This window comes from Phalacrocorax carbo, chromosome 18 (assembly GCF_963921805.1).
Source record: "Phalacrocorax carbo chromosome 18, bPhaCar2.1, whole genome shotgun sequence".
Taxonomy (NCBI): Eukaryota; Metazoa; Chordata; class Aves; order Suliformes; family Phalacrocoracidae; genus Phalacrocorax; species Phalacrocorax carbo.
The window spans coordinates 3436858-3464330 of NC_087530.1; the positions used below are offsets into that span (position 1 = coordinate 3436858).

Consider the following 27473-nt stretch of genomic DNA (forward strand, 5'->3'; position numbering starts at 1 on the left):
ATGTTCAATCCCGGGGCCACGCAGGATCTATGGCCCACCCCGCTGCCAGGGCTGCCGTGATGCTCCCCTCGGGTGGAGGGGCGATGGCAGGGCCGGGGCGCCCAGCCCGGCTGCTCGGCCCCGCTCCCCCGCCCCGTCCCGTCCCACCGGCGGCCCCCGGGGCGGGCCGGGCGGAGGAGGAGGAGGAGGAGGAAGGGCCGCTGCCCGCCGCGGGGCTGACATCAGCCGGAGGAGGGGCCTGCCCGCGAGTTTCTTTGCTCGGTGCATCACTTCCCGCCGCTGCCATACTCCGCTGCCCGGTGCCGGGCTGCAGCCGCGCCTGCCTCCGCCGCGGCGGGCGGCTCGGCTCGGCGGGGCCGGCGCCCATGGCGTGCCTGCCCGGCGGGGACAGCCCGGGCTCCGCCGCCCGCCGGCTCTACTCGAGGTGAGCTGGGTCGGGGCGGGTGCTGGGCCCCGGGGGAGCCCGGCTCCGGACCCTCCCGGGCGGTCCCGGAGCTGCGCCCGCCGCTGCGGGCAGCGTCCCGCAGAGCCCCGGGGGAGTGGGGCGGCGGGTCTCCCAGGGAGGGAGGGCTCACCCGTGGGAAGTGAGAAGCTGTTGCACGCCTGGGGATATACTAAGAGTAGAGTGAGAGGAGACGGAGGGGAAGAACGTGGTGTTTCCTCTATGGGGCAGCTCTTGCTTCGTGTATAGGATGGTGGGTGCTGAGGTTGTTGAGAGGAAAACCGTGGTTTGCCTTGGCGCTAGCCGGGAGCGATCAGCTCCTTCTGTTAAAGGCAGCTGATGCTGAAACCTTGTTGGTGCTGGGCATTTGCATGGGAGGCTCCTGATCGCACTGCAGAGACTTGAACTCCCAGCTTTAAAATTGGGCACTACAGAAATTCACACAAGGCTGGAAAACAAAATAGCTTTGGGCTGTTGTCTGGCATTCGTGAAAATACCGTCTCTTGCCCATTCTCTTTGTTTAGATCAAAAATATTAAAAAAAAAATAGCCTGAACTGGGGTCAAGTTGAGGCCTTATGGCATTGCTCGGAGCGTTATGTTGTTCATCCTCATTGTGTTTTATTTCTTCTCTAGCAGTCAGAAGTGGAGGTAATGCAGTATCTGGACTAGGGGGAAAAAAAAAATGCCTGAAGTACATGCAATATAGTAGCTCTTCATCAATTCTCTTTGCATGCTTTGCAATAATTAGCACGGCAGCTAGTGGGCTGTCTATTTTAATGAGTATTGGTTCATTAGGACAGCAGGTGTTTCTTGTTTTTGTTGTGTTGTATAGCAACTCCTGGGAAAATGAAAAGAGAATGTAGAGTTAAAACCATTGCTCTGCCTACTCTGGTGGAGCTAGAGCTGCAGAGAAGCTGGCTTTTAATCAGACTGGATCTTTTTCTGTTGTTTTTTCTTGAAAACTTTTTGAGGAATGACTTTGGTAATTTTTGTGAAGGAAATCCCAGTGGGGGGCTGTGTGTTTCTCCAGCACAGCTAACACTGCTACCAGCTGCTTAGTGAAGAGAGAAGTGGGCAGCACCTCTCCTGTGGCTCTGGCAGGGCGTGTGGTGTTAAAATTCCCTGCAGTGCTCTTCAGGCTTGCTCTGCAGGCCTTGATGGTACATGTTGATGGTGCCTCTCTCGTTACTGGGCTGTTAACTGGAGTTGTAACTTAAAAGTTTCTTCCTTAACTTCACTTGTATTGCAGTGCAGAAACTTCTAGCTTGAAGTGACTCTAAGCTCCATCCAGTAGGCATATCTAGGGTGGAACCTCGGGTGACTGTTTGGGTTGCAAAGCTATAATGACTGGTATCAAATTCTTCCTCAGTGTGTTTTTGGTGGTTTTTATTTTTCACCTGGGAGCAGTAACTCAGGTGTAAGAACTGCAAAAGGTGCCTGTCCAGACAGAGAGTACCAGACCCCTTATCTGGGGATGCTGGGGGAAGGTAAATTCCCTCTAGGAAGAGGAATGGGGTGGAAGGAAGTGTGCCACAAAGAAATGAAAGTGTGTGTTCATTTGACTACATCCCTTGGTATTTCCCTAAATTCAGCCCATCCTAAACAAAGGCATCTGTTCTGTTGTTGTGCTTGCAGCAGGCAATCTGTGTGCTGGCTGGGCCACGCTCCTCTAGTCAGGGAGACCGAAGTTGGAGTATCTCTGCTACAGCAGTAATGCACCATATGCATTTTTGGAAAAGAGGTCCTGTGCAGCTCGTTACGTCAGCTCTTGCTAACCTTTCTGATGCCATTTATTTCATTGCTGTTGCTACAGCAGAACTGTTAGTCTCGAGGGAGGCTTGTTGCAAGTGCAGGGCTTTGGAAGCAGTTGTGACTCTACGGGGCTGGCGTGTCTGTGGTGGCCAGCTCTTGGTATTGAATGTAGGATCTCTGGCCAGGGCTTGCTGGAAACATCGAGTTCTGCGATCGTGCTGTGCAAACTTGAACTGAGCAAGTTATTACACGAGCCTGAGCTCATGCTTTACCTTCCCTGGGGTTTTGAATTGGTACTAATTTAAGTGCACCCAATTCAGCTCTGTGGAGCCCCTGAGGACTTTTGTTGGACAGAATCCAGGCTGTGGGAGCTGTGAAATACCTGCTTGCAGCAGGTACCCTTCCCTACTCCGCTGCTGCGGATGCAATCTCGCCTGCCTTTTCGTGCTGGCTGGCTGAGCTTGAATGCGTAGGAAGCACCAAGCCCATCAAATGACTTCCCTGGATGGTGGTTCCTGAGTGCGCATCAAGCTCACGCTGGGGACAAGTCCACCAGTGTCCAGAGAGCTCCACTGGATTTGGCCTTTTGCTTTTAAAGACCACTGTAGAGATTTCAGTGTCTGGGTGTGAGGCATGAGCATGGTTCTGGGGAAACCATCACTGTACTGCATTGACAACACAGAGGCATTATTGATCCCACACAGAAAGAACATTAGATAATGCTGCAATCAGACCACAAATGTACAAATCTGACATGAGAACTCGGATAAAAGCATGTCTTGCTCCTCCCTCCTGGGCCTCCCTTTCCCTTCCTCTGCTCTGTGTTCTCTTGCAGCGCTACCTATTTGCAACAGAACTGTTGGCTTTTGTAATGTTTACTAACTTCTCTTGATTGTGTCATAAACAGTCTCCATCTCCCTCATTAATGTCACTACAGTGGGTACCTGACCTGAATGTGCATCGGGCAATTAGCGCCTGCTCTCGGAACACCACAGGTTCTCCTAGAGAAGGCAACTTTCTCCTGTTCTGATGGGAAAACTGAGCTGGAAGAATTGTTGGCTGATGTGGAAGGCAGGAAGAGGGGGTGTAATTTAGCGTGGGGGTTAAGGTGGAATAAACTGGTGTTTGCAAAGCAAACTGGGAAGAAAGTCCTCCGTGGGGGTAGACCTCCCTCTGGAATAGTTCCTGTTCGTTTTGTACGTGTCCGAGGGATCACAACACCATGAAATATTCTGATCATTTTCCAGGTGCTAGTACCTGTAAACTTTCAAAATTATAATACTGGACTTTACATAACGCTAAAAGGAGTGTTGCCTTTTTTTCATTCAAAGAGAAAAAAGTTACATGTTGCTTTCTTAAGATACAATTAAATACCACCTCTTAGGAAGAAAAATATTTTGTATCTGCTTCCCAGATGAAAATGAGCACCACCAGCAGTGCTATTTTGGTGGTCATTAGGAATTTCACTGAATGTTCAAGTGAATGAGCTTTCTGGTGACAACTACTGGCTCTGTATTAATTTGGGCTGGATTTGAGCAGCACTTTGGTGACAGAGAGCTTTGTGCCTTGCTACAAATCCTCTGAGCCTGAGGGTTGGAGAGATGTTGGCTCACAGGAAGATGGCACAGGAAGGGTGCGATTAGCTTGTTCTGTGGGACTGGGAAGGGGCTCGGGTGAGGGCATCCCTTTAAACTTGCTGAAGATACCTCTGGAAATAGCTGAGGTGGTGGCAGAGTTCAGGAGAGGGAGCGTGCCCTACCTGAGCAGCCGGCCGAGCGCCGGGCTGCCGCTGCCATGCCGCAGCGGCCCGGAGGCCGCTGTGCGGTGGGTCTGGCTGTGCGGGCGTCCGAGCGAGCAGCCAGGCGGAGCCGGCGGCAGTGCGAGCAGGGCTGGCTTGGGTGCCGATGCCTAGGGTAGCCCTTGATGGAAGGATGGGAAGTAACTACTTGTACATCTTTGCCTTATAAAAATACGTGGAGTTGGTGCAGATGAAATCTGTTATGTCAGCAGGACCCACACAGAAAATACAACATTTATGTGACTTTAACCTGTTTGAGCTTGCAGGCTCTTTTACCTGCTGTTTGTGTCCGACTTCCTGGCAGATTTCCCGCCTCCCTATTCTGATGTTTCAAACTGCCGCAGCTGTCCTTTTCTTGTGTCCAGGTAAGGATTTTCCTGCTGAAAACGGCAGAGTTGTGAGTGCTATGGCTGTGCTGTGGTCTGTCCTGGATGGGCAGGTTTGCCAGGTGGGGGCTGGTTGGCATCACAGTGAAAAAGTGGTCTTTTGCACAACTAGAAAGCTGGAAATGACCCTTTTTCTGTTCTCTTTACTACATAGATCAAACTTGAAATTGCTTGATTATTATGTTTGAGAGAGCTGGTTTAGAGGTTTGTAAAAGATTACAATTTTTCTTTTGTAGGCCTACACAGTCAGTCTCCATTAGGCAGAAGGATGTGAAAAACCGGACGAACGTTTCTAAAATAGCAGTGCTGCATAATAGGTGGCTTGAGCAAAAATGATATGATAGCTTAGCATGCAGTATTGGTTTTGTTGACATCTGTTTTGGGACATTTTGAACAACTCACTCGTAGTTTCAGCATTTGTGAGTAATGTGGTCATCCCAAAGCGGAGCCAAGCAGAACATTTAGTCTCGACCGCAGCAGGGAGAGGGGACCCTTGCTGGTCGGGCCTTGGGCTGGGAATCTGTGTCTGGCTTTGTTGCAGGTTTCCCCAGGACCTTTGGGAAACCTTTTTGATTCTTCTGTGTTTCATCATGTGGGATGTGGGGAGAGAGGCTCTCTTTTCCTTCACCCTTCGGTTTCTGTTAAATGGGTAGAGGATGTGCCTTGTACCTGTACAATGCCTAGCACAGTGTGATCTTCATCTTACTTCTGACCTCTAGGTGCTGCTGCAATACAAACAATTGTTGTCTTCAGGGCATTAACTTGTCTTTTGTGTGCATATGTAAATCGAATTGAGATGATACACTTGTTTTTTTCCATGTGCTGACTTGCACTTCACTGACTCAAGTTACGCCAGACCTCCTGCTTGTTGTGCCTTGTGCTTTGGGGGTGAGAGCTGTCCCTTTGGATTCTTCATTCTGAAATACTTTGCATTGAATGAGACATTTGTGCCAAGCAGACTAGGACGAGAACTTTGTGCATTGCCCACAAGTTCACAGGTTATAGTGTTTGCTGCTGGGTCAGCTGAAGTCAAATAAGCTTATGTGACTCATATGCAAATGCCCTGTGGCACCCCTTGAAGCCAGTTCCCTGCAAGATGAACGTTAATGCTCTGTTTGGTCACCTCAAGGCCTAACTGGATGGAGAGCTGGGTCTGGATGTGAGGCAGACTTTGATCCTTGCCAGCTGGGATGTTGTCAGTGAAGCACGAGACAGCCGTGCTACCCGGTGCTCCGTGACTAGCTGCTGAGGTCCCTTTTGCTGGCTGTTGCATTAGTCATCAGGTGAATCCCTCCTGGGAAAGTATCTGAAAGAGCTCATGGCAACACAGGAGACACTCTCTGGGAAGGGTTCCTATAACGAGGAGATTGGTGGGGGCCTGGCTGGGGCACTCTTAAGGACAGAGAAAGTCCTTGGGGTTTGTGGTGGTAACAAGGACCTCTTACTACTGGATTATGGTTGAATCAAGGTGACCAGGTGTTGCAATTCAGTTGCTTCCATGGGTAGTGTGTCCCATTCTGGGTCCTGCTGGATCCAGGTCTTGTCAGAGCTTTGGCTGGTGTCTGCAGCACGGCTTGCTTATGCCACGTGAAAATCTTGTGTGTAATTAATATGTTTTCCTGGTGGATGTAACTAATTAGTGATCTGTTGCCTTTTATTTTCCAAGTAAGTTAGGGGAGCAGTGCCTATTGCATCAAAAGGTGAAAAGTCTTCATGAAGGCTGAGAAATTGATTTGTTACAGAAGAGTGATTTTTAATTCCTTTGTGACCATTCCTCTCTTCAACTGAAAGCAACCAAACCATGACCGCTCTGATGACGATAGCAGAGGCTTGGGAGGTGATGGGAGACTAGAAATACCTGGATGAAGGAGATAGAAGCAGGCTGCATCACTCAGTTGGCATTCCCCTCCTCCAGCTCAGTGATGAGAGTGTCCCAGACATTGGATTTGTTCCTGATACACTACATAAACCACAGGGGAAAGCCTTTCCTTGGTGTGTGCCTTGAGGATGAGCAAAATCACAGCCAGCAGCAGGAAGGATAAAATTGGATATGTTGTTAAAAGGCTGGAGAATCAGGTTTTTTCCCTGCTGATCGAGGCCTGCAGGCTTGGAGGGAAGCATCTGCAGCATGCTGTGCAGATAGGAAGGGATTTTTTTTTTTATGGAGTGGGGCTAATAGAATGACTTTTAAACAAAGCTCATCAGGATGGAAGATCTTGCCTGGATTCAAACCAGTAGAGTGTGTATGTTCTCTTGCTCTAATGGGGTCTCCAGCCCTGAAGGCTGCCTGCCCTGAGGGGTGACATGCCTGCCTCTGGTTCCCTGCACCAAGCTGGCCGCTGTGCTTGAGACGCTGCTGGTGCTTTCAGCTGGAGGTGGATTTGAAGCTTGAGCAAGGACAGAGGAATGGCGGTGGGAAGATGGCAGTCCTGGGGCAGGGCAGACCTTCCCTTGCCGCTCTGCAGGACCACTGGGCTGCCACCTGCCCAGCCCTCCTCGTCCTGCCCTGAGGTGGAGCTGGGGTGACCCTGGCTTGTGTTCTGGGTCCCTGCATAAGTGGTGGACAAGCTTCCTAGCTTGTGCTATGGCTTCCTGCATCCCTGCTGTTCTAAAGCGTCCCCAGGGCACAACTTTGTTACTGCACCGTAACCATGTGCAGTTTGTGCTCTCCCTAGAGCAAATACTGGTATGTCACAAGCCTCATCTCCCTGTACTCTCATGTTACATCCCTGCTTTCTACCCTGGGCTGCCTTGTCTCCTCTCCAACAGATCAGGCCTTCTGTCACTAGAGAATATAAACTGTATTTTTGTGCTGGTGTGGTCACTTTTTTTGCACCTTAGGTGATGTTCAAACTTGAATTCAGACTTGCTTGAAGAACAGGTTTGAATTCTGTCAGGTCTTATGCTGCAAGAAGCCACCAGCAGCAAGTTTCCTGAAGTGGAGGGATGCATCTTATTTAACTTTTGATGGTGTTCTGCTTCAAGAGCAATTTTATCTCTGAATTGCTGCTCAATTTTCCCCCTTCCCTCCCAGCCCTGTTCTGTGTATTGCTTTGATCAGCCAGCCGAGCTTCTAGAATTCAAAGCCACTTCCCTGTCATAAAAGAAAAAACATGCCAACAAAAGCCATGAAATGAAAATTCATCCTGCATCTGGGCATGCAGGCTCTGTAGCCTGACCACAAAGTGAGGCTGTTGAATTCTGGGCCTGGGCTATTTATATTGTCAGTGGGAAAGCTTTCCATTGACTGAGCTGCTCCCTCCCTAAAGATACTTTTAATTAAAATGTTGTTTGACAGATCTGGCTTTCTAACTGGCTTAGATTTGACTGGTATACATGGGATATTTTTTTTCCTCACTGAAAGCTGAAGAGAGTAGGGATAATCTAGTTGGTGGAAGGCTACGTGCATTCGAAGTCACGACTATCTGTTGTTTAATGTAGTAAGCTTCTAGTGATAAAAACACCCAAAACAAACCAACCAAACAAAAACTCAGCAAAAAACTGCCCCAAAACCCCACCACCAAACAAAAAACAAAACAACCCCCAGTCCTGCCAGTGCTTGGTGAGAAGGGAAAAGGGACACCAGCTGCCTGTGGCTTGGAGCGCAGCAGCTCTCTAAACAATGCCCAGCAATGTTATGCAATTGCCTAGGGAAGGAAGTGAAAATTTATCATTACAATGCAGTTTCAAGGCCAATATTAAATGAGGAATTTGCAATACAACCCTGTACTTAACTGACTTAACTAACTTCTCCTGGGATAAAATGACAGGGCTGGTGAGGGCACTAGCCCTGGCCTCTGCTCCCTCTAGGAGTGGAGCAAATATGGATTCTTTTTAGAACGGAATCCAAGGCATTGGGCTGAGATCCCCCAGAGTGGGCAGCCGAGCCAGTGTAATGGCCTGATCCTGCAAGTGCCTGGCTGATCCCTGTGGAAGCTTGGGGCAGGGGGAGCAGGCACATGCTGAAGTGTCTCATTGATATCTGATTGCTTGCACTGAAGTAAGGAAGAGCAATAAAAAGACCCCACTGCAAGGCCCTAGACATTGGGACAGCAACACAAACCCTGAATGAATTACTTGGAAGGCAGCACTAGCATCTGATCGCTACCTTCAGGGTAGAAATAAATAGCTTAAGAGTCTTCTGCTATTCCCAGTTTTCTTTCAGCAAGAGGATTTTGCCCAGGGATGACAGGCACAAGAACCACAGGCCTTTCTTTTTTGACTCTGAGCTTAGAAATGATATATCTAAAGAAGTTTCATCTTTTGCTGTGAATCAGTTGTTCTGTGCAGGAATTTTGAATGAAGACTATTGGATTGTCTTGTCTCTGCTCATGCTTTTCTGTTAGCCTTTGTGTTTGCACCCTCTGGAACAGCCAGAGGGGCTCTTCTCTGGGAGTTGGGGGCTAATGCATCTTTCCTCCAGATGCTGCAGGAGAAAGATTAAGAAAATGGATGTGGAATGGGGAAAACACGTTATACGAATACCATAACTCAATGAAGAAGCCATTTCATGTTGAGCCCGGGCTCCACCTGAGAGCAGATGTTTTGCCTTGGAAGCTGCTTTTAAAAATGTATGGATAAAACTTAGTGCCGTCAGTTGATATATGCAGTTTGCTTTCTGAGCTGTGGAAAATGACGGCTGCGTTATGCTCCTGGGAAGCAGCTTTGAACACGCGCTGTGTGGCAGGGCTCCTTTCCTGCCCTGGAGATCCAGCTCTGTTTCCCTCCCACGCTCTGGCTGCCAGGGAGCAGGCCAAGATGGCTCGTGCAAGAGCAAAGTGCTCTCCCCCCAAGTCCCTTTCCTTGCTTTGGATGTGGGTCCAGCTGCTGATCCATGATGAGACCTGGGGCAAGTCATTGGATTTGCAGCCTTGTTTGTGCTTGCCAGCCCCATCTGGCCTGAGCAGGAACGACTCCAGCTGTAGGATTGCAGCAGGCTCAGCACAACGAGACCAGCTTTGCCATGGGGCTTGCAAGTGTTGTGGCGACACAAATAATTGTGTTGAGTTCCTGGTGGGGAAGCTTCAGCACGCTGGGACAGGCAAGCGGTCCGTGTGCGTGCAGTGGAGTTTCTTCATGCCTTGATGAAAAAGCTGTGCATATTTACAGGTAGAACGGAGGGGTTTGCTGTACCAAATGCCTTTGCCAGGTTATGTGTTTCCATGATGTCCTTGATGCTCCTGTGACTTTGCAGACCGTTGGGCTGCATTTGCTCTTTGGTGGGTATCACAGCAGGTGCGTTTTCTGAGCGTTTGGCCCATACAGCACACTGGGGCTTGGCTGGTGGCACCTCCCTGGGCACTTCAGTGGAAACTGCCGTGATTTCCTGTGCTCTGGCTTGGAGCAGCTTGAGTGCAAAGCAGCTGTGGGGACAAGTTTCTCCTGTGATCCACACTGCAGAGTTGAGGTTGTTCTTTGTGCACTCCATCTGTGGAGTTTCCATTCATGCCTGAGGAGAGCTGGAAAGTGCCAATTAATATTCGTCTCTCTGGGGCTATTTGTTAATTACCGTTATTCATGGTTTGTATTACGGTACTGCCTCGTGTCCCACGCTGCTGCGCCAGGCTGAGTGGATCCTGGAAGGGTTATATCCGTTCCAAGGTTTCAGAGTGCTTCGTAAACATCAGTATTTTATTGCAGCTTTTCTGGGAAATACTGTTCCTGTTTTCAAGGGTGAGAAATTGTATAGTCTTCAGGGTGGAAAGAGAATATAGGTGGCAAAGCTGGGAGCTGAATGTCCTGACTCCCACTCCTTCCCTTCAGCGCTTCCTTACCCACGTCACAGTGAGATTAATTGTGAATTGAAGAGGAGCCTTCATTTCTTCATGGCTTCATCTCTTGCTGAACCATGCAGGGCAGCGCAGCATTTGCGTTGTGTGATATTACAATGGTTCTGCTGTTCTCCTTAATATGGGAGGGAGCAAAAGGTTGTTTAGAAGGAAGTTACCAGCTGGTGAATTAAATACCAGGCTCTGCCCATTTACAAGGTGTGCCTTGGAAATGTGGTAGGAACACTGCAAACCATGGGCCCTGGGAGAGGAAAAGGAGCAGCCTGGGTGGCTTTGAGATCTGGTCACCGTGAAAAGTCCAGCTACAGGTATTGGCTTGAAGAAAACAGGAGAACAGCCCCGAGTTGTTAGAGTGCTCAGGTACTTGTGAATCTACATAGTTATCTGTCTCTTAGGCTTTGGGAAGAAAGCAGTTAATTTAAAAAGGGAGAGGGGGATACAGAGAAAAATGATCCCTGAAAGAAAGTTGCCCGCAAGTTAAATCGCGTAAGAACTGAGCGGAGTTCCTGGGTGCCCTGCCTTGAGAGGTGGTTGTCTTTGGGGTATGGGGAAAGGCGGAGAGAGAAAAACAAGCATCTCAATTCTTACAGTCGAGCAGGAAGCTTTTGGGATGGGCAGTGGCTGCCAGTGCTTTGAGGAGGGTCCCGTTGTTACTGTACTTCAGCTGTGCTCTTGTAAAGTTATATCACAGCTGATACTGCATCAGAAAACAGCCCCTTTTTTAGCAACTGTCTGCAGAGATTTGTGTTGAGAAAATGCATTGGGGGTTGTATCTTGTTGCAAAACACGGAGGCCATCCAATCCGACTTGTTTTCTAGCCAAGCTTTCTGCAGCATGAAGGCAGAAATATAAACCACCAGTGACTAAACAAATGAAAGTATCTAGCATTGTAAGCAATGTGTGTTTCTCTTTCCTTTCTGACAAATAAGGCTGCCTGATTTCAGCGAGGAGTATCTTGCTTGGGAAGCCCATGGGCCAACATCTCATGGCAAGTGAACAGGGACATACGTACATAAGTGCAGATTAATATCCTGGAATCGTGAAACTCCACGTGTGCCTCGAGGCATTTCCTGGCCTCTGAGTTCAGCTGAGTGTCTGAGCTCCTGCGTGGGTCTAAATAATAAAACATTCGCATTCATCCCGATGCGCCCAGAATTTTAAGGCTGCAGCCCTTGGCCAGCTCTTGTATCAATTGCTTCCATCAAGGCTGTAATCCAGGAAACTGCAAGCATGAACTAGCTGTTTGATTGAAGTCTGTGGTTTGGTGCTTTCCTGGGTAAAGCTACTGGAGAAAGGGAGGCTGCTGTTATCTGTGTTCATCCCTTTCACGTCTGCCTCTGGAATGCAAACAGCAAAAATGTGCCGGCAAATACGATGGGCTCTGCGAGGAGGTCGTGTTTGACAGAGCTTTGACAACGTGTTCAGGTGTTTAAGGAGTTAACAACGAAATAGTTTAAAATATCCACTTTTTCTCTGCTGTTCTGGAAGAAAATTAAAACTCACTCTGCAAAATGTGCATTTCCTTCAATAAAGCCGCTCTTTGGCGTCAGTGTTTTTGGCAGAAAGTTGGCATCAGCCGTGCCATTGAGTGAGCATTTTGCAGAGAGTTGTATGAGAGATCAGCAGTGGGGAAAAAAGCCTGTGAAAAGTGCATGGATGTCTGGGCCACTGGCCTCCCACAGAGGTGTCCTGCTGTGCCACATGTCCCAAGGAAGGAGCGCCAGGGCCACGTGCTTTGGCTCAGTCCTGCCTTGCGACTGGTGAGCTCGTTGGCTCGCCAGTGAGCCCGTGTCCCCCGTTACGTGGTCTGTGCTCTCTGTGACCGGACCAGTCCTGGCCCCAGCATCCAGGACACTCCTGTCCCTGTTTTAAAGCCAAATACACGGTGATACAAGGAGGAGGAGTGAGCAGAGAAAACTGTTGTGTGACCTGCCCTTGGCTCCCCACCACTGAACAAAATGACATTCTCCTGTAGCAGAAACCTCTTTCTGAAGGACCCTGGGTGAGGGTCTGGTCGGTGTGATTTCAGGGAGTCCTTCCAGGTTTGCTGAAGCAGGGTCAGACTCCAGCTGTGCTTGGAGAAGCTCCAAGCCCATGTGCAGAGGGCAGAGCTCACCTGCCCAGGGCCAGGGTGGCTGTGCTAACGGCAGCCTTAGGAAGGGAAGGAAGGCGATGCTATACTGACCGGGCTCTGAATGAGAACTGAGTCATTTGTCAAGGCTGACAGCTCGATCTCAGAGCTGGTTGCCTGAGGCTAACATGGCATACAGACAGGAGACGTAAAAAATGTATCTATCTATATACACACACAGAGAGGAGTGAAAAGTAACAGCTCAAAACATGTGACTGGAATTAAAATTAAAAAAAAAAAAGATTTCCCAAGTAAAGCTGTGTGTGTTGGAGGATGTAACTGCTCCTGAAAGGCTCATAGAGGCTGTTTGTACAGCACAAATGCAGCAGCTCTATAATGCCCTGAAATAAAACAGGCAGGCTGCTCCAGCACACAAGATCTGTGTGGAAGCAGCATCGTTCCTGCATGTCAGCAGCTTTCCCAGCCCCACCACCCTTACGGTTAAGGTAAGGAGCTGTCTTGTCACCTCTCTTGTCCTCCCTGTCGCTGCTGCCTGCGCTCCCGAAGTGCATGTGTCTGTGCCTCCTGCTGTTGTGCCATGTCTTTCTTTTACTCCTAGATGATGATGCCTCTATGCCGGAACAGGATATTTTTTTCTGAAGACATGCATTATTCAGTAGTCAGGATAAACGAAATCCCTTGATTCAGGCATGTGTGTAACCCTGATGCTATATCCTCCCTCTTTCACCAGCGTGAGGGAGAGCAGTGAATTCTTTCAGTGCTACAGAGCAGCCCGTGTTCTGTATGAAGCCACTGCAACATTGAGGTTGCAACAGGGACTAACTTCAACCTAAAACAGGTCTGTAGAGAGATCGCCACTATCCATTCCTGCTCGTTCTGTCTCCTTAAGTGTGTTTTTCCATCAAGCAGGTAATACATCATATAACAAACTTCTGGCTTCATCCTTTCTATGTGCGCAGTAACGAACACTTGCTGTGCCAAGGGAGCCTGTGCAGCAGCAGGGAAGGCGAGGGTGAGAAATAAATACGGGGAATGGGGGGGGAAGGGGGAAAAAGGTTCAGAAGTTAAAGCTGTGAAGGACATGGCCTTAGGAAGCTTGATTTGGAAAGCTGTTCCCTTTTCCAAAGGATGTTGGGTCCTGCCCCCAACCCAGCAGGCACAGCTATAGGTGCGGGACAGCTACGTGGCTGGTTGCTGCGACGTACAGCGGAGGCAGAGCATCCTGGTGAGCTGAGGACCTGCTCCTGCTCTCAGCTGGCCTCAAAGCCTCACCTGGTGTCCTAGTGGTGGGAGACCATCTGCTGTTGTATAACAGTAGCTGTTGTGTCAGATTGGAGAGAGAAGTGCTGAGGTTTGGAGAGGGTCTAGGGTATTTTGCGGGAGTTGGGTGTGCTGCAGGCATTTCCCCTACTTTGTAAGGAAAACAGGAGGGTTTTTGGCATAGAAAATCTTAAAAATCTGATGCTTCATTCTTTTATTCCCCTTACCAAAGGCTCAATTCCAAGAAAGATATAAAAGGACATAATTTAGTTATTTTTTTATGATAAGTTTTGCAATTTGCTTAAAAAGCAAAACATTATATGGACTAACTCATGATTTTGTGATAGCAAGGAGAAAACTATTAGGGAGAGTATTAGCGTTCTTGCTTCATCCAGGAAGACATTCCAAGAAACATGATGTTTGTACAAATTCTTACTATGGAAGAACAGATGCAAAGGTGTACTGTGCTTTGATCTATGTGGCCCGTTATTTACACACGATTGAATGACACTAATACCACAGTGTCGGAGCAAAACCTGATGTGGTGCCGCGTCGGGGAGGAGCGGGGACTGGCCTCCATGCACTCGGTTCGTACAGATGTTCAGTGCAGCAGTGTCAAGCGTTTCCAGGGTAGATGTTATCTGTGGAGCTGTACTAGGACAGAAGTGCTAAAAATCTAGGAAAATGCGGTGGAGGACTAAGCTACACCATCCCCTGGAGGACGTGAAACCAACTTGCAGGATGCTGGAGCTCCAGGGCTCCCGGCAGAGGCAGCAGACACCCGCCACAGACTGTGCTGCACAGTGCTAGACAGTGGGTCTGTTCTCCTTGGATTAGCAAAGCAGAGTGTAATTCTCACCTTGCGTGTGAGCCGCATTGCTGCTGGCCTTCTGGGAATCCTGCCACACTCTGATTTATGGGCTTGTAGATTAATCTGATGGCATGCATAGATTTTTCCATAATGCCATGAAGAACTCAAAAGCACTTTTGCTGCTCCTCTGCCGAGTCTGGGTTTGCGCAGAGGATCTGCAGAAACTGTGTCTGGAGATGCTGGCAAGGGCTGCAGAGGACCTCTGGCTGATATCTGAGCTCTTGGGGAGCTTCTGTTTCCTGCTTTTTCAGACAGATGTGGAATATTATCTTTACAAAATCTAGAGGGGTGCCCCGTGGCTGTGCAACAGCCAGGGAGAACAGCAGTGTCCTGTGCCTGAGCTCTCATGCTGCTTGCCAGTGCAGCCTTCTTAATGCATGTGTGTGTCCGGACTGGTTTCTGATTTTTAGCATCCCTGAAATTTTCAGGGAGAGCATGACAATGCTTTTAACAGCCCTCAGAGCATGAGACAGCTGCAGAAGAATGATGTAGAATTAATGTAAGCTGTTCTGCTACAGCTTTGCCAGTGAAAATCTGTCCTAGTGTCTGGTGTTGCTTCCAGCCCAGATGCGAGCTCTGCCCGCCTGCTCTTTGTGACCTGGGAGAACTGCCATGTCTGTTTTCCTTTGTGGTTTTCTCTCATTTGGGCTCAGAGGACCGTAATCACTAAGGGAAGAACTATCACAGGCTCTTGCTGCCATGCTCTGGCTCGATGTTGCCCTTTTCGCTGGATTTACCAAGTGACGGTTTGAAAAAGGAGTTGCCTCATGTTTGGATTTGCTGGGCTTGATTGCTGGTTCCTGTTAACTGCTTTTCAATGAGTTCTGCAGAAGGTAGAGGGCCAGGTTCATCCTGTTTCTGTCACTAAGATCACATCCAAATCCTTTTCAAATATGAGTGTTGGTGCAGGGCATCCTGAGCAGTCTCTTGGTGAGCTGCGATCACTCAGCATCTTCTGGCTTGAAGCCTGGGTGGCCTAGGAGCATGGGATCTGGGGTGTGTGTTTTCAGATAGATCCCAAAGGCCTCTCTCTTGGACTGAAATACTTGGCTTGGGGCTGAAGGGAAGCAGATGAGACAGGAAAGGAACAGAACCAAATTGGTTGTAGGTTGTTGAGGAGTCAGTGGAAAAACCGTGGCGTGAACTTTGTCATGGTTGCCTTTTACCCTGCGTTCCGATGACCGTCCGTTTGCTGTGCCCTGAGCATGGACCGGTGGTTTGTGCGGGCATGTGGGTAGGGAAGAGGCAGTGTGCAGGGAGTGAGTGCAGCTTCTGGGGCTGCTGGTGCTGGGCAGATCCTGGGGCAGTTTGGGATGAGGCTGTGCGTGCGCAGGGGGTGTGGGTGAAGGGGCTGGGTGGCTGGGACAGGCAGAGGTGGCTTCCTTCGTCTAGTCAGGCGTAACCGTAGTACAATCCCTAGTGTTGCTGGGACTTGGCAGCACCTTTTCAATATGCAGTTGTTTTCCAGCTGCAAGGCAGGAGCAACTGGCAGGTTGAGAGAGGAAGGAGGGAGGGGCTGCAGCTGGAGATGTTTCCAGGCAGCTTGAAATGAGAAAAGCCTTGGGCCTGTGGCCTCTGCATTTCTGGGAAAACAAGACTTGCTTTCACTTGGCTTCAGAAAAGTGGTCTGGATCTGCAGGAAAGGAAATCTCACAAGGAAACAATTGTGCTGGGTGGTGGTTGTGGTGCTGATCCTCACCCTGTGGGTGGGGTGAGGGGGGTGGGGGTTGCAGGACCCCGGGGCAGGAATTAGGGACAGGCTGTGATGCTCTGCAGTGGAAGTTCTCTGATAGCTTGAGTCCTGGGCTGCATGCTCGCTTCATCTAACCTGGGCTGGCACCGCTGTGTTGTAGCTCCCCTGTGGTCCATGAGGGCTCATCCCTGACTGATGAAGAGGGCAGGAGGGGCCAGGCAGTCCCCTCTCATCCTGAGAGAATGGCTGAGTGGGGGTCCAGGCTGGCCCTGTGGGAGCTGGCTGCTGAGCTCCCACCCTGTGTCTGTGGCAGGCAGGTGTGGAGAAGACCCGTCCCACTCAGGACCTCTCTCATCTCTTTTACAGTGCTTCCAAATTAGGAAAGAGAATCCCCAGACCAGAATCCAGCCATTTTTAGTACAACTTTGGCATGAATGAACCCCTGTATATTGGTAAAAGAAGCTGATTAGGAAAAATAAAATGGGTAATAAATAAATCTGCTGGTTTCATTGTATAGCTGTTGATGAGCTGACTGTTTTTCTAATGTATGCCATAGTTCTAACCCAGTGTATTTTGTAGCAGGAGCAGTATGCTGATTTAAATCACAGTCTATATTTTAGTGAAAGAGGATGTGTTGACCTAATTGCCAAAGTAACATTACAATGAAAAGCCATTCAGACTGCATGTCCTCTCTTGCCTTCTGGTTTCTGGAAGTGACTGAAGGAAATAGCACTTCACTTCTGGTGAAATCATCCCAAGGGTGTTGTTTCATGGCAGTGTGATGGATTAATTTCACTGAAGGCACCAGCATTATACAAGGAAGCAAAATGCTCTTGGAAAACTCAGGAAGTTTCCCTCGTTGTGCTGAAATCGCTGAGTTCATTTCAAGTATCCTCAGGGACAAAATCTAAGTGCCTAAAAATTCATCCTGATGCAGGGGCTGGTTTGCTTGCTACTCTGCATGGCAGCTTTCAGATGTTAGAGCTGTTACCTTTGGCTGTTGTCTGCAGGTACAGGAGTGAGAGAAATTACCGATGGCACAGATTGAGTATCCTCCTTTGTGCCTCCTTGGGAAGGAGAGAGCATCCTCAGACGTGAGCATCGTAGTCCACTAGCATTTGGCGAGCTAGTGCTGCTGGCCTCTACACATATTTTCCTTTAGCTCAAATGGCAGGTGGTGGTTGGGTTTATACCCTGCTGATGAGCCATGCAAAGAGAGGATGAGCCAGGCTCTTGAGGTTGCACTCTCACTCTTCTTAAAAGTGAGTTCTGCACAGTTCCTCTTCCAAGGCATCCTGATCAGTTCATACATTTGGTGCTGCTTTTCTTTTTTAATTCAGGAGTCGGAGCATGTTTCAATTAATTAATTTTCAAACTGGTCTGTCCTCAATCATCATTTCTTTAGGCCCTGGGAAGTACTTGCTTCTTATAATTTAAGTGCTTTGAAACTGGGCATTAAGTGACACTGTTAACCAGGGTGAGATGAAATTCACATTTGCACCTTAATCCCATCTCAGACACTGCCAGTTAATTTTATCCCATCGTGATCCTTTGATATTTGAGTAATTTTGGAGCACATAGGCTTAAATTTGTGCTCATTGCCTTTTAGAGGTTTCACTCCTCACATGACACAGAAAAATTTCATTGTGGTCTCCCTATGGATTAAGCTGTATTTGTGGGAAGGATTCAAGATAATTATTACCAATGAATAATTTATTGAGACCCCAATCCTTTCAGGTGTAGAGAGGGTTTCTGGAGGTCACAAGTATCTTAAGCTCCTGGAGTTGAGGGCATCTCTCTGGGCAGGGTTAGATCTTCAGTGATCATTTGGCACCGTGTTGGCCCAGCGGCATGAGCTGTGAGAGTATCCTTGCCTGGGTGGAAAACTTTGCGCCTCAACCCTTACAGAGGCTCCAGTTTGAGTGGTTCACTTGGCGCTTATAAGGGAGCACCTAGCAGAGGCGCTCGGAGCCAAGGCTCCTGGGTTCCTTCCCATTCTCTACAGCTGTCTCACCATGGCAAGTTATATCTTGCCATATCTTAGCTACCTTCTTATAAAATGAAGTAATAGCTACCCTCGCACCTTTGCAAAATATTTTTCAGTCCCTAGGTTGAAAAGTCTCTACGCGTACTGGTCCAGCATCGTAAGTTGCTTCATAAAATGCTGCTAAAACAGCAAATAACTCCTATCTGCCCTCAGTTCTCGCCATCCTCATGGATCAAAGCCACAGAGGTGGTCATTCTGCACGGCCCTTGGTCAAATGGAGAGTTGTGTGCAGCCCCAGGGGAGCTGTGTAATCGGGGGAATGCTGCATGACTTTTGCTTTCAAGCAGGCAACGGGGAGTTTGAATTTGAATTTCTGACAATGACGCAGCTTGTTGGAGCCTTTATGAATTGAAATGGGGTCTTATTCAGCTCTGCTAATAAGAGGGTAAATGCAACTAAATACAGCTGTCTTCCTCACTGTCATTTGGTATTTATTAGCAAATATGCAGTGGAATTGAATCACTTGTAAGTACTCTGCAGCTAATGGTAGACAGCAATTAACTGAAATGACTACTCTTGAGCAGTGATGCTACCATCAGTGAGTGGAAGAGGAAACCTGGAGCCAGCGCACAGACCCAGTGGCTTCCAGAACTCCCTGTAGTTTTCCTTTCTGGATTCTGTTTTTTGCCCTTATCAAAAGGCTGCAGTGAAAATTGCTTAATCTTGGTACTCCCTGGAGGTCCAGCTTGAACAAACACTTCTTAAGCAGCAGTAAATGTGTGTGTGTGCATACATTATATATATAATTTTATTATTTTCAGTTTGGGGGTCACTGAAAAAAATCCTTGCAATACTACTACCAGTGAAAGTGTGTGCAGTGGAAACCTTGTCCCCTCCAGATGTGCTGGTGGCACAGAGCTGCCTCTGCAGCACCTTGCGTGCTTCAGGAGATGTGAAAGAAACTGGCCCAGATGCTTGGAACTAATTCAGAAGCTGGGAAGGACTGGGTACAGCATTTATTGTTTCATTTTTGGCCTTTCCCCTCCAAACAAAACAAGAGGTGGTGGGGTTTTTTGGCCTCACTAATAAGGTGACATGTAGGTCAAAGTGCCCAGAGGTTTTGCCCTCTGTTGACTGGAGGGAAACCAACCTCAGTGTGCTGGTTTCAACTGAGTCAGGCTAATTTCATGTACATCTTGATTTGTTTGTCACCCTTCCCTGCCAGCCTGTGTTTGATATGGTGCCTTGTGGGGAAACTGCTCGTCAGGAGGGGATTAGTGCTTGGGTGTGACGTGGGTGGGAAGCGAGGGACTGTGCTGCAAGGAGAGCTGTCGGCAGGGCAGAGAGGCATTGCTGGCTGCGTTGCACAAGAACTGGTCTTGGGAGTGAGCTAATTGAGTATTTTCATTAGTGCCTTCCCTGCAAAACAGAGCAGATTGTTAATGGGTGTGTTGATACAGAGGTACGAGCAGTGCAGAGGAGGATGAGTATTGAATAGGAGGAAGTGAATGATTGATAGGTCTGGTGTCATGGCAATGTGATGATATTTAATGGTATGAAGTTGCATGCATGGGTACTTAGGAGCTAGTAATAAGATTTTATTTTTTTTTTTCTCAGAGATGGGAGCTTATCATTTGGGAGCAAGTGAGGGAGGGAGAGGCAGCTGTGTATGAGCTGGTGGTACGATGACATGAGTCCCCAGCCTGTTGTGAGGAAAGCATTGCTTGATGAGGAGCAAGGACCATGCCTTGGGCAGAGTAGCCAGACAGAAACTGCCCGAAACATGTTGTGAGAGTGCCCCAGGCAGAGGAGAGCAGCCCAGTCCGGCTTGCAGTGCTGGTCCAAGGCTAAACAGGTATAAATTCACGGTGAATAAATTCAGCTGTTCATCAGGAGGATCTGGGATAGCTTTTCCCATGTAGGGAAGCCCATGAAAATAGTCAGACCCTTTGTCAAGCGCAGCACAGGCTTTGGCACAGGAGAAGCGTGAGCTGGTTCGTGTGGGACGTGAGCTCCCTCCGTCGTGTTCCCGCGCAGTGAAGGGGAACCGTCCCTGGGGAGTTCAGGCAGCTCCTACCTGGCTGCATCATCTGGTGGTTCAGAGTCCTCAGCTGCTTTCCACGTACAGGAGCTGTGCGAAGGCTGGAGAAGGAAGTTACTAAAGGGGAATAATTCCCAGCTTGATTACTTGCTTTAAGGATGTGCTCCCAGTTAATTATTTAAATGCATATTTAGTTAGTTAAGCCAGTGAATATACATTTACACTGAGCACCTGATAAACGTGATCCCTTTTTTGATTGGGGAAAAAATGTTTAATTGCCCCTGTCATCAGTACTCTGAAATTTATTTTTGTATAAAATTCAATCAGGTTGCTAGAAAGATGCTAAAATCTGTTGCTTCATTAATTCATATCAATAGATAAACTAAGGGTTTGTTTTTTTTTACTACTGTTGGTGGTTTTGGTGGGCGCTTTTTCTGCCTTATCTCCTGTCTAACAGCTTGGGTTTATTCCTGACTTTAGAACTACAGCAGCTCTGACTGGGAATGAGTTTTGCAATCACCCCCACTAATATGAATCAAATAGCTATAAATTTTTATTTTCTTAAAGGCAGTTTCACCTTGCAGGCAGGAAGAGGCTCTCTTGCCCTGTGAGGATTACACTCTTTAAGGCAGCAGATAACAGTCACCTAGCTCTGTCTTGTGACATGATTATTTCTGCGTAGCTTGATGGATTTGTTGTCAGCAGGGTAAGTGCTGTGAGCAAGGCAGCCCTGAACGTGTGAAAGGGAGGGCTGGAGTAAGAGAAGTTTAATTGCTGGACACACTATGGTCTCTCTTTTTTTACACCTGCCTGGAGTGGACGTGGGGCTGAGATGCAGACCTGAGAGGTGGGATGTCACTGTGTCCTACTCTGGCTTCTGTGGCTGTATCTCTTGGGCTGCGGGAGCTGCAGCAGCCCCGAGCTTCAGGTCAGCGCGTAGCCCATGATCCTGCAGGACGGCTCTTGGCTACAGGCAGTCTGCGCTGTTGTCTTCCAGCGTAGCAGGCGGACGACAATTGCGATGCTGTCACGCAGTGTTATTTTCATGCAATATTTGGCAAGGGAGGCACAAAGATTTGGAGGAGAGCAGGGTGTTGACTGTGGGTAGCTCCAAGCTTCTCAACCCACGTTATGAGTAGTGTTCCCCCTCTGGGGACCTATATCATCACCCAAGTCCTAATTATAGTGCTGCTTTGACAGCAGTCACGGTCGTCATTGTTAATGGCACTGATAACACCTTGTGCTGTTTGCTTTGTTTCTTACTTGGCGGTGTTCTTGGCATCCCCAGTGCTCCTGGGACCCTCGGTGCCTTCTCCGTATTGCTGTGTTGCTTGAAAACATTCAATGTGTGAGAGTCCTCGCATTTTGCCTGGGCACCTTTTGTAAAGAAACATTTTCATTCTTAAGGCAAAGCAGCCAAAAGGCAATCTGTGATACAGATCATCATTAGCTGCTCTCTGACAGTAATGGATGGCCCTGGGAAATCTTGTTGTTAAAGGCAATATCTGCTCTTCCTGTTCTTCTTGGCTCTTTCTGCCTTCAGATCAGTTATCCTTTAAAGGAAAAATGAAGGAGGAGGGAGGGTGGACCTGCCCTGTGTTGGACTGGGAAGAGATTTCCTCATCCCTGTCACCACACGGTGGAAGGTCACTGTTTCTGCCTCATCTGAGTGTCAGAAGCAACACCCATTCCCGGGTTTGAAATTCGCAGCTGTCACATTGATGGGGGCCGAGTGATCTGCCAGCGTTATGGCACTCACTCATTCCTCTGGCAGAATGCTGTGCAGATTGCCTAACTCATTTGTGGCCAAACATTGGGTTTATATTTGGCCTCTTACTGCTTTTAAAAAAATTTGTTCTTTTTGTTGTTGTTTCTTAAAACATGCATTGCCCTTTTTGAAATACATTTTGCAGAAGGATATCAAAGTGCTCTGGGAGCCACCTTCGTGGCTGTTTTACAGATGTGTATGTAACCCAAGGTGCGGAGGAGCTGTGGGACTGGCTTAGAACTCCAGCTGGGCTCTGATGCTGGGACTCTGCTGTATGCACCAGCACTGTTCTGATCTCTAGATTACAACTGGTGTCTTCAAAACTTTATTCTTACCTGGCCAGACTTGACATGGCCTGTCATCTCCACACATTCAGGAGAAAACACGTTTCTGTATGTGGAGTAGTCTTGGTTTGGCCTGGGACCTGATCGTCTGGGAAGGTTGTCGGACCTTCCTGGCAGCTTGTGGTGGGCCTGGAGTCAGGGATGTCACTTCTGCCAAACCTTGGAAATCCTGCCTATCTGGAGGAACACACAAATCTGTACAAGTGGTTTGCACTGATCTAGGTCAAGGCTTATGAATGGGGGCCTCTCCAAGTGAGCATCCCCCCTGCCATGTCTTTGTTCAAACCCACAGGCAAGGACATACCATGCTGTTAACTAAAACGTTGAGTGGTGGAGGAATCGCATTAACAAGCTCTAGCATCTTAGCTGTGGAATTAAGAGAAGCAGCTCATGTTCTGCAGTGTGTCTCTTCTGAACCACGCCGTATGGGCAAGCCCAGCACCTTCAGCTTGTCAGCTGCAATTTGCTGGCTCAGGAGGGACTGAATCTTCTTTTCTGGTATTAAGACATGAATAATAGGTGCTTGCTGAGGTGGTACAGGCCCAGGCGCGTTGCCTGTGTGTCAGCAGAAGAGAAGCTTAATACCTGGGGCGTAGAGAGCTGTGGCTTCTCAGATAGGGATGTTTTGGAGCCCATTTAAATGGGCAGGGATGTGCTCTGTGGGATCTGCCTTTTCCTGCTTTTCCCCAGTCTGAGAACTGCTCAGATGATTTCTGGAACTTGCAAAGCTTCCTGGGTGGCAGATGGATGAGGCCTCTTCGGAGCCTGTCAAACTAATGTGTGCTTCTGCCCAAGGACGACCCTCTTGGAGGAACCCTGAGCTCCCCACCTGCAAGGAGAGGTTCATAGCAGCAGAGGTTCCGCTCTTGGAGCAACGAGGCACCAACAAGAATAGCTGATGCGACCACAGAGGCAAAGTGCTTTGGGAAGAGACCAACTCAGAAAGGAGGGAGCTGCTTGACTTCGACTCTGGCCATCTCATAGGCTCTTCTAGGGCCCTTTTTCTTTGTGCAACGCTGAAAATACATGAATGAACCAAGGCACACTCTTCTTTCTGGATTTCAGCTGTGAACTTGCCTATCTGGTACTGGAAACCAACAGTGGACGAAGGATATTATATTTCTTAGAGGAAAGAGGACATTACTTTCTCTAGGTCTCTAGAAACAAAAGCAACACATCTTTTCCATTCCCTTTCAAGGGCAGCATATGGAGAGAAAAAGAAGTGTCCCAGATAAACCAAGTTCAAGATTCCAGCAACTTACTGGTAACATTGCCCAAGCAGATGGAGTGAAACTTGGAGGGCAGTGCATGTTGTACGACCGTGAAGATGCCATCAGCATCTTCAAAACCCCAGATCCTACCTGTGAACTTATCAGAGAGACCTGTCTGCAAAATTGTGCCAAGTAGACCTCAGCCCCGCTGCTTCCTTCTGCCAGTGGGCTTGGAGCTCTGGGTTTATGTTCAGAAAATGCGAAACCTGCAGAAGAAGAGGTAGGGGAGGGCTCAGGCATGTGCTGTGGGAGGAGCTGGGCCTGTAACTTGAGTCTGTCTTTAGTCATAATTTTCCCTTTCCTTTGCTGGTCTGCCAAGGTGGTTCAGGTTGGCTCACTTGAACAGCAGATTTCTATCTTCTGCCTGAATTCCCCTTTGGTCTTGTCTTATGGACAGTGGAGCCTTTGGAAGCTGTGGTATGGGCAGTGCTTTAGTGTGCCTGTGTTCATTGACCTTTACTTGGTTCCTCTGCATTGCGTTTGAGTGCTTTTAAGCCTGTGGTGACTGAACTGCATGCAAAGTTGCTTCCCAGAACTAGCTTTGGCTTTGGGGCCCTGAGGATGTGGGAAGGGCAGGTGGGTTTTAGAAGTGGGTTTTGTTTCTATTAATAATTGCTATCCTTGACTCTTGTCCCTTTCCATGGCAGCAAAGGCTTGGCAGAGTGCGATGCAGAGAAAAAGCCTCCTCTTCCTTCCCCTGGTTTGCTGAGGTCCCAAACTGAGCAGTGATGTTAATTAGATAAGTCAGATACTCTGCAAAGCAGCCTGTTCAAGGACAAACAGATTTTAATTAAAGGCTGGGTGCAGTGGAAGGTCATGTCGCTGCATTGTGCCTGGATAGTTACTGTGGGAACACCAGGAAAGCACCCAGAGAGCGTGAGCGTGTGCCAGTGTGGGTGTGAGTGTATCAGGATGCAGGCCACCGGGCACAGATTTCGCTTCTAGTTATGTTTCTGCTGGCAAATACGGCCTGAGTGAGATGCCACCCTTGGAGTGTGTAGCTGGGTTTTGTGCCGTGGGGTTTTCTGTGTTCTGGGGATGGGAACCCTCACTTCAAGCTATTCAAATGGCACAAGTTTGATCTGAGCTAGACTGTAACACCATGAATCAGGGAATTTGGTCTCCAGCTCAATTTTTAGACTCTTTACAGCTGGTGAGCTTGGTTTCTTAAAGAGAACCTGAATATTGGGAAGAGGTTTGTTTGTGTTGAAATTTGAACTGGAATTATTTTGAAATTCTGTCTCTGCTGTCTTCTAACAGGAATCCCACATTAATTCCTGTGATAATGGCTCATTTCTATATTTCAAGTACTCTCAAGATTCATTTCAGCTAAGCTGCCTGAACTTAATCTTGATGATTTAAGGTGTTCCTTGTCTGTCTTCAGTCCCAAGCCTTTTTTTCAGCTGTTTGGGATGTATCGGCAGAAACTTGTCAATACCTGACGATGGCACTAGATAACTGCTCTAGTGAGCTACAAACCATGAATGTGCCTTGGGACTGACAGAAGTTTGGGCTGATCCCCAAATGGGTCCCTCTAATTCAACAGGCTGTAGCAGAAGCTCATTCTTAGTAATTTTCCTGTGGTATAGCAAGAGGCTCAGTAGAGAGAAGCTAAACATTTTTAGTATTAACAGTCTTAATATTTTTATTTCCCCTATCAAACAGAAGTTGAGGCAGGGACTGACACTGCACTGGCATCACAAGCAGCCGCCTTGTGCAAGTAAAATAGCCACTCAAATATGGGCTTTGCAGTGAGCTCAAAATCAAATATTTGTGTGGTAGTTTGAGGTGGGAGCTCAAATGAGCTGCTTCACAACTCTGTTGTCCTTGTTACTTGGTGGTTTTGGGGACAAATGAACAGGGAGACAGGAGAGATCCAGGTGTGTTTGGAGGGAGTCTGCAACCAGCTCTTTTGTCTTCTTTTTCCTTTTTAATTTTTTTTGTTAGTTTGGACAGTTCTTGTGGGTCCTCCTGCTTTGGAGGATGCCGTTGGGTGTTGGGAGCCCTACAGAGCCAGCTCAGCAGGGAGCTTGCCAGGCCAATAGGGTTGGATTTTGGAGAGTTTATGCACTGCTCATAGAGGAACTGGCTTTGTTTCCTGGCAGCTGAGAAAACACCATTCTGCCTGTTTGTAGGAAAAATGTGTTGGGATTGGTATTTCGTACGTGCATCTCCCTGTGCCCCTTCATGGCAGGGGGAGGCAAGTGCTGGGTGCAGACTTGAGCAGAAGATGCTGGAGCGCAGCCCTGGAGCAGGAGGAGCTCTGCCCTGAAGTCAGCGTGCACGGGGGGTGCGTGGGTGCACAGCGGCAGGCGGTGTCCTTAGGGAGAGAAGCCAGAGCGTCGCAGAGTGCCCCGGCTTGGCCAGCACACCTCAGCCTTGGTCTGCAGAGACCCCGGTTGCAGGGGCTGGGACATGGCTCATCACAAGGGCGGCTTTGGGAGAAGCATCTTCTAGGGCTCAGCAGGAAACTGCCACAGGAGATGTCAGCTGGGCTGCTGCTATTGCAGTGACGAGAGCAAGTTGTTCTCTTAGTCTGGGTACCACAGTCAAACTTCCTGCAAGTGCTTTTTGACTGAGAACAGAATAGAAACCACCTCTGGACACTTATTATCTTTTGTCTCACCCTTGCTTTTCTGACTCTGGACAAATGAGCTGTGTTTTTTCTGAGTAGATATCCACCTTTGACCTAGAGAGTTTTGACTTTTAAGAATACGTTAGGCAGAAATGAAAAAGCCAAAAAGAGCAGAGAGATGCATCTGAATAGAGGAGCAGGAGCATGCTGTGTCCAGCTGCCTCATCAAGGGGCTGGCTTTGCAGCCGGCAAGACGCTCCCAAATGTAAGATTTCAAACACGTGCTCTGTCTTTTCTGCGAACTGGAGGATACTCATGGTCTAACAGGGAGAGCTGTAACTTAGAGAGGACTTGGTGGAGCACTCAAAGGAGCACGTTTCCTTTCTCTTGAAGCAGCATTGCTGGTCTTTCTCCTCTCCACCGGCTTGCACAGCACTCGCTGACAGCACGGCATGCACCACTGCCAAAGGTGCTGGGACAGCGCAAGGGAGGAAAGCTGGCCTTGGAGGCTAATGTGCAGAGAGCGCCTGTGGAAAAAGTGACAGCGGGGGGGTTAATGGAAAGCAGACACTGAGCACTGGAAGCTGCCTAGCCAAGAAATTCTGCACACTCCAGGGTTTTCTCTGGTATCCAATAAAAATGTCTTACAATTTGGCTACCCTCTCTGTTACCCTGGGAAAAGTGGTGGAGGTGTTGAACAGCCTGGGTACGTGGCTTCTGTGCTGTGTGCCACCTGCAAGAAAAACAGGTGCCATGTTACTCTTGTGATGTGAATGTGTGTCTTAAGAGCCAGGAGCCCCAAGTTTCTTGTCCGGAATCCTACTGGGCACCCAGGGGCTGCCTTTGGCTGCTTGCCCACGTGGTCTGTAGATCTGGATGCTCCTGTGTCTCATGCCTAGGAGGCTGGTTTCTCAGAGGGCCGCACCGCTGAGGTGTGCCAGCTGTGTGTCACCGATTTATTATCGCCCAGACAATGTTTGACCTGGGGCTGGTGCCTTGGTGCTTGGGGCTGAATGCAGAGAGGCAGCTGCTGCCTGGAGGGTGGGATTTTTTGTAGGTTTTTTTTTTGTGGTGCAGTACAATGAAGTAAATATTTTAACCATTGCATAGCAGCATGGGTGCACAGCAGTCTAACTCCTCTAGAAATGATGGTCTTGCTTTTGGCAGAATGGAGGCATCCTGCCTGGAACTGGCCCTGGAAGGGGAGCGCTTGTGCAAGGCTGGGGACTTCAAAGCTGGGGCAGCCTTCTTCGAAGCAGCAGTGCAGGTGGGGACAGAGGACTTGAAGACTCTCAGTGCCATCTACAGTCAGCTGGGCAATGCCTATTTCTACCTAAAGGAGTACTCCAAGGCCCTGGAGTACCATAAACATGACCTTACCCTGGCCAGGTAAGCATGTCAGC

The 27473-nt window shown here is 48.6% G+C and overlaps 1 protein-coding gene across 1 annotated transcript in view; it reads left to right on the plus strand.

The window, feature by feature from the left end:
* Positions 1 to 232: 232 nt before the first annotated feature.
* The window catches only part of GPSM1 (G protein signaling modulator 1), an 83067-nt gene continuing 55826 nt past the window's right edge, over positions 233 to 27473 (plus strand). Inside the window, exons 1-2 of the mRNA XM_064469055.1 lie at positions 233 to 424; positions 27238 to 27459. Of these exons, the coding sequence (XP_064325125.1) occupies positions 366 to 424; positions 27238 to 27459 (281 nt within the window). The 5' untranslated portion in view covers positions 233 to 365. The remainder of the gene's footprint in view (positions 425 to 27237; positions 27460 to 27473) is intronic.